This window comes from Galeopterus variegatus, unplaced genomic scaffold (assembly GCF_000696425.1).
Source record: "Galeopterus variegatus unplaced genomic scaffold, G_variegatus-3.0.2 Scaffold1044, whole genome shotgun sequence".
In the NCBI taxonomy this organism is placed as follows: Eukaryota; Metazoa; Chordata; class Mammalia; order Dermoptera; family Cynocephalidae; genus Galeopterus; species Galeopterus variegatus.
Window position 1 is genome coordinate 229,013 of NW_007727155.1, and position 6,452 is coordinate 235,464.

General features: G+C 50.1%; 1 protein-coding gene and 1 non-coding gene across 2 annotated transcripts in view; one reads left to right on the forward strand and one right to left on the reverse strand.

The window, feature by feature from the left end:
• Positions 1 to 6,452, forward strand: part of TNRC18 (trinucleotide repeat containing 18) — a 98,358-nt gene that overhangs the window by 45,439 nt on the left and 46,467 nt on the right. The window contains exons 14-16 of the mRNA XM_008574420.1: positions 4,074 to 4,249; positions 4,910 to 5,046; positions 5,255 to 5,383. Coding sequence (XP_008572642.1) covers positions 4,074 to 4,249; positions 4,910 to 5,046; positions 5,255 to 5,383 — 442 coding nt within the window. The remainder of the gene's footprint in view (positions 1 to 4,073; positions 4,250 to 4,909; positions 5,047 to 5,254; positions 5,384 to 6,452) is intronic.
• On the reverse strand, positions 3,790 to 3,863 carry TRNAI-GAU. Its single transcript has one exon. It is a non-coding gene; the product is annotated as a tRNA-Ile (tRNA).

Below are 6,452 nucleotides of genomic sequence, written 5' to 3' on the forward strand. Positions count from 1 at the left end.
TTTTTTTTTTTTTTTTTGGTGTGTGTGTGTGACCAGTAAAGGGATCGCAACCCTTGGCGTGGTGTCGCCCACACCGCGCTGAGCCAGTGAGCGCACCGGCCATCCCTATACAGGATCTGAACCCGCGGCCTCGGTGCTCCAGCGCCGCCGTGCTCCCAGCGTTGCACTCTCCCGAGTGAGCCACGCGGTCGGCCCCAAAGCTGTGAATTTTTAAAAAACCTTTTTTTAGTGAGTACCCAGTTTTCTTCCCAGTGGACTCCCTGGTCTTTGATGACCCAATCCTAGATTGTCAGGCATTTTTGTTTGCCTATATTATTATTATTATCATTATTTTTGTTGCTGGAAATAATGTAATGATTATCCTTGGAAAAAAATCTTTGTCCGTATCTCTGATTTTCCTCGGGTTATATCCCCAGAGGTAGAATTGTTGGGTTAAAACAAGGCCACACTTTCAAGGCATTTTGATTGTCACGGTCAGATGGCCCCCAGGAAGCTTGGAAAGGCAAAGCTTCAGTTGGCCCCTGTGGGAGACGCCCCCATACTCCTTGGGCTGTGTTTTGTTGTTGTTCTGAAGTTCACTGCTTCTTTTGTCAGATCATTAAAATAGTTCAATAGAAAAAAATTTTTTTTCTAGAAGAAAATGAAAATGTCCTTGATCCTCCCCAATGGTGGTGGGTTTCCATGGGGACTGAGAAGGGAGGAGCCTGAAGTCATGGAGGTGTCCGGAACCCCACCCCCCCCGGGCTGCAGCCCACGGGTCACCTGGTTTGGGGCCTGTTGCCCCCCTTTACCCCCTCCCCTTGCGCACTCCAGCCTGCTCTGGCTGGCATTCAGTGCAGCCCTGGCTCCTGATTCATGGTGTCACCACCAGCCTTCATGTCCCCTCTATAGTGGTAAAGCCACAGTCTGTTGTATTAGTTTGCTGGGGCTGCCGTAACAATTTACTGGAGGCTGGGCGATTTCAACAAGAAAAAATTTATTGTCTCACAGTTCTGGAGGCCAGAAGTTGCTGAGATCAAGGTGTCAGCAGGGCTGGTTCCTTCTGAGGGCTATGAGGGAGAATCCGTTTCAGGCTCTCTCCAGGCTTGGAGATGGCTGTCTTCTCCCTGTGTCTCTTCATATTGTTTTCCCTCCACGTGTGTCTCTATGTCCAAATTTCCCTTCCTGTGAGGACACCAGTTTTTTTTTTTTTTTTTTTTCCTTTTTGTCTTTTTTCGTGACCGGCAACGGGATCGCAACCCTCGGTGTTGCTCCCGCACCTCGCTCAGCCAGTGAGCGGCCGGTCTGTATGTGGGATCCGAACCCTCGGTGGGAGCGCAGCCGCGCTCCAAGCGGTGCACTGTAGCAGTGCATCACCGGGCCGGCCAGGACACCAGTCTTATAGTAGTCCTTCCTTATCTGTGGTTTCACTTTCTGTGGTTTCGGTTACCAGAGGTCAATAGAGGTCTGAAAATATTAAGATTTTTTTTTTTTCTTTTTTAAAAGATGATTGGTAAGGGGAATCTTAACCCTTGACTTGGTGTTGTCAGCACCATGCTCACCCAGTGAGCTAACCGGCCATCCCTATATGGGATCCGAACCCGGGGCCTTGGTGTTATCAGCACCGCACTCTCCCAAGTGAGCCACGGGCTGGCCCCAAAATATTAAGATATTTTGAGAGAGAGAGAGACCACATTCACATAACTTTCATTGTACCATATTGTTATAATCGTTCTATTTTATTATTAGTTATTGCGAATCTCTTACTATGCCTAATTTATATATGGAACTCATCATAGATATGTATAAACAGGAAAAAACTGATATATGGAGTTTGGTACTACCCATGATTTCAGGCATTTACTGGGGGTCTTGGAACATACTCCCTGTGGATAAGGGGGGACTACTATATTGGATTAGAGCCCATCCCAATGACATCACTTTAACTTGATTACCTCTGTAAAGAACCTGTCTTCACATTTGGAGGTACTGAGGGTTACGACTGCAACATATTAAATTGCAGGGGGACACAATTGACCCAGTAACGTCTGGTTTCGAGGTCACTTAGGCATCCCCTGGCTGTCAGTTGAGAGCCTCAGCAAATCTGGATTGTTGGAAGGTGAAGGAGGTGACATAGTTTTACCTTTGTTCCCTCTTGTAAAACAGAGCAACTGTCCCTGCCTTACCCAACACCTAAGAATCATACGTCTCGGAGGGGGCTAGGTGGTGCAGAAGTGTGACTGTGGGTAGGCCAGACAGCTTCAAGCTAATGCCAACCCTTGGGAGCTGATGAGGTTTGCTGCTTTGTGGCCTCACTTTCCCTGAAGATGTAGAAGAGCAAAACCAGTGATTCTCAACTAGGAGCGATTTTGCCCATTCCCCCCCCTCCAAATTGGCAATAATTTTTGGTTGTCACGATTTGTGGGGAGTACTACTGACATCTAGTGGGTAAATGCAAGAGGCGCTAGTAGACATTCTACAGTGAGTGCGGAGGATAGCCCCACAACAGAATGGTCCACCCCAAACAGTAGCGGGTACACAGGCCGTAATCTAAACAATAGAATTATTGTCAATCTTATGGAACTTTGTACGTTGATGATTGAGGATATACTTGTTTTTCTCAAGCATATGTGGAACATTCATGAAACTTGATCATATTTTAGATCACAGACGATTAAAAAATTAAAACTCACTTTAGGGCCGAGCCCGTGGCGCACTCGGGAGAGTGCGGCGCTGGGAGCGCAGGAGCGCTCCCGCCGCGGGTTCGGATCCTATATAGGGAAGACCTTGCGGTGCGGCCGGTCTCAAAAAGGACAAAAAAAAAAAAAAAAACTCACTTTAATTTGGTAGAGGCCCAAACATGCTTGTATTGTTGAGATTCTAGGTTGGAGCAACCTCTTTGGAGGGTAATTGGAATGTTTATCAAGGCACACCTTAATTAGATTAATCAAACTGGCAGGAATTTTCCTAACACACATGTCCCAGCCGCGTGCCTACCTGTCCACTACAAAAAAAAGTCAGAAGCAATGTAAATATCATCAATGGGTGTTATTTAGATTAATTAAAACTCATCAATGCAAGAGAATTCTAGGTTGTTGTTAGGGTTGGCCATATAAAATTGCTGATACTTTAGAATTTTCAAACTTCAGAAATGGCGATTTTTTATAAGGTTCAAGGTAATAATAAGAATGAGGTAGATGTTTGTTATGTGCTCATATGAAAAGACATTAAGCAAAAAAATACCAAAATGTGATACAGTAATGTAATGATTGATACCATTTTTGTTTTATAAGAGGTTCCCATGTGTCTTATGTATATTTGAATATGCATGAACATTTCTGGAACCATCTACCAGAAATTGCATCAAAAGTGGCCTCTTCCAGGGAGGGAGCTTTGTGCTAGGGAGGAGGAAGGCTTTGTTCTTCACACCTTTCTGCTTAATTTGTGCTCTTTATCTTAGGCTCTTTTTTTTTTTTTTTTTTTTTTTTTTTTTTTTTTTTTTTTTTTTTTTTTTTTTTTTTTTTTTTTTTTTTTTTTTTTTGATTATGAGAGCCATGCATATTCACCATGGAAAATTATAAGTACAATAAGCAAAAAGAGAGCCCACTCCTAGAAAGAGCCTCTGTCGACCTTTGGTGCTGAAGTTTCACCGTGCACCAGCAAACACTGTGAGGGACAGGACCATGCTGTGTATTCTCTGTTCTCACTTGTTCTTTCTCTTAGTGCTGTTTCCTAACACACTAGGGTGTGTGTATGTGTGCGTGCGTGTGTGTGATGTGTGTGTGTGGTGTCTGTGTGTGTGTGTGTGGCTGGCCAGTAAAGGGATCGAACCCTGGACCTTGGTGTTATCAGCACCATGCTTTAACCGACTGAGCTAACCAGCCAGCCATCCTCTGTCTTGGAAAGGCCTTCATCCAGACAGTACCTTGGGGGGCCGTGTGGCCTTGGCCTTAAGTCTCCTCCTTGTTTAGGTCAGAGATGGGGGTGGTGCAGTGTCCATGAGTCTTGCCTTGCGCCAGGCAGGATGGGTGCAGCACACTCACCAACAGCTCAGACCCTGCTATCTGCACAGCTCATCTATCTCCCATCTGCAGGTATGGAGCAGGGCCTGGCTGTGCGGCCCTCGCTGGAGAGCCTATTGGCGGCCAGCAGCCACATGCTGAAGGAGGTGCTGGATGGCCCCTTTGTGGACCCACTCAAGAGCCTGCGGCTCCCGCGGGAACTGAACCCCAACAAGAAGTACAGCTGGATGCAGAAGAAAGAAGAGCGGGTGAGCTGTTCTGGTTTTTCTTTCTGCCTATGTCCTGCGGGGGGCGGAGGCAGGGGAGATTGTCCCCCGCACAAAGGTGCCATCTTGCCTGGGACTTGGCTGGCTTTGGAGTCAGAGTCTGACCTGCATCCAGCTTCCTGTACTGACTTGCTCTGTGGTCCTGGGCAAGTCGTTTCCCTCTCCGGGATTCATTCCATCAATCTGCTGTCACGTCAGGCATATCACATGGGCAGCAGCATGACGGATCAGGAAGAGAGCAGCCTGAGAACCAGACCTGGCCCTGCCCTTTGCTGCCTGGGGGACCTCGGGCAAGTGGCTCCCTCTCTGAGCCTCCATTTAGAAATAACACAATCGCCCTCATTGATGGAGCAGTAGTTACGTGCAAGGTGCTGTGCTTTACACATGTCATCTAATTTAGTGTTGACATAGCCCTGCAAAGTTGGTATGACAGTCCCTAGTGTACAACTGAGGCTGAGGCCACAACTAGTAAGTGGCAGCGATGGGCTTTGAGCTAGGGTCTTTTTATGACCCTGGAGTCCCAGCTCTCGGTGTAAAGTTCACTGTCCTTGTCCATGAGAGTGGGCACCCGACAAGGAGGTGGGCATCAGCGGGTGTCGGTGTCTCATCTCTCTCCTCTTCCTTTCCTGGCGTACCTTGCAGATGTATGCAATGAAGTCCTCCTTGGAGGACATGGACGCCTTGGAGCTGGACTTCCGGATGCGGCTGGCAGAGGTACAGCGACAGTACAAAGAGAAACAGCGCGAGCTGGTGAAGCTGCAGAGACGCCGGGATTCCGAGTGAGTGTGCGCCCCCAGCCCGCACCCTGTGGGGCCCCCGCCCCACTGGGCCCACTAAGGCAGTGGCAGGTGCCAGTGCTCAATAGATCAGCTGTGGCAGGCCATTGGAGGTGTGTGTGGACCTGAGTGATGTGTGTGCACCGTGTGCCCTTTCTCTGCGTCCCGCCCGCCCCCCAGGTTCACAGCCAAGCGTGTGATTCTCTTTAAGGGACAGGCGCGAGGAACCCCATAGAAGCTTGGCACGCAGAGGCCCTGGCAGGCCGAGGAAACGGACCCACGCCCCGAGCGCCCTGTCGCCCCCCCGCAAGAGAGGGAAGAGCCGCAACAGTAGCGGAAAGTAAGGCTGGCCCCTCGGTGGGTCGGGGACTGGCACAGAGCTGTGAGGGAGGAGCACGGGCCCCACGCCTTGGGCTCGGACCCCCCGGAATGGTGGCTGTCAGGGAGCACAGTGCACACTGCCTGTGCTAGGAGGCTGAGCGAGGCGAGTGAGCACTGAGCCGGGAGGATGGCCCCAGTGAGATTTTCCCATGCTGTAACCCAAGCGCTTCACTCATCTTCCTGCCACTCCCACTTCCTCCACGGCCAGGACTAATTGCTGCTCTTCTCCACGCACCTCCTTATTTTGGAGAGATCCGCTAAGCTGCCAGGCCTGCTGGGACGGGCTCTGACCCGTACTGTCGCTTAGTCCCCTCCGTGCCGGCCACGTCTCCGTGCTTCTGGCCTGACCTCTGGCTCGTCCTGTCTGAGACCAGGGCTGCTCCCTGCAACCAGGGTCGACTCCTTTGTGCACTCTGATGACTAGCTCCTCGGGTGGCAGCAGCAGCAGCTTCCTGTGGCACGTCTGGAGGTTTTCTTGAATGCTGGTTGGAATGAGAGCATTTCCTCCAGGACTGGGCATGCAGAGGAGAAATGCTTCGGTTTTTCCTGGGTGTCTGTAGCACAAGCTAAACGAGGCCCGTCAAGGACAGGGTGGGAGAGTTCCTCGGCCTGGGACATGAGGGTGGGGTGGATGCTAGGCCGCCCAGTACTTGGCCTGAGGAAACAAAGGGAGCCTTGGGGGCCTTCAAAGGGCACAGGACAGGCTTTAGGACAGCCACAGGTCTTCTTAGGAGAAAATGGTCCCAAGGGCTCCCGCATCTTGCATTTAACCTCCTTGGATGGTCCTGACTGAAGAGAGGATGGAGAGAGGAAAAAATACCCATCACCAGCCACAGGCAGGAGGGAAGAGGCTCCTGGAGAAGATAGCAAGAGGCTGAGGCCACCAGCAGTGTAGGCCTAGTGGTCAGGAGTGTGGTCCCTACAGGTGGCTGAACTTCCTGCTTTGGAGTCCCAGCTCCACCCTTTATTGTGACCTTGGGCCAGGTGTTAGCTTTTCCCAGCCTCAGTTTCTTCATCTGTAAAAAAAA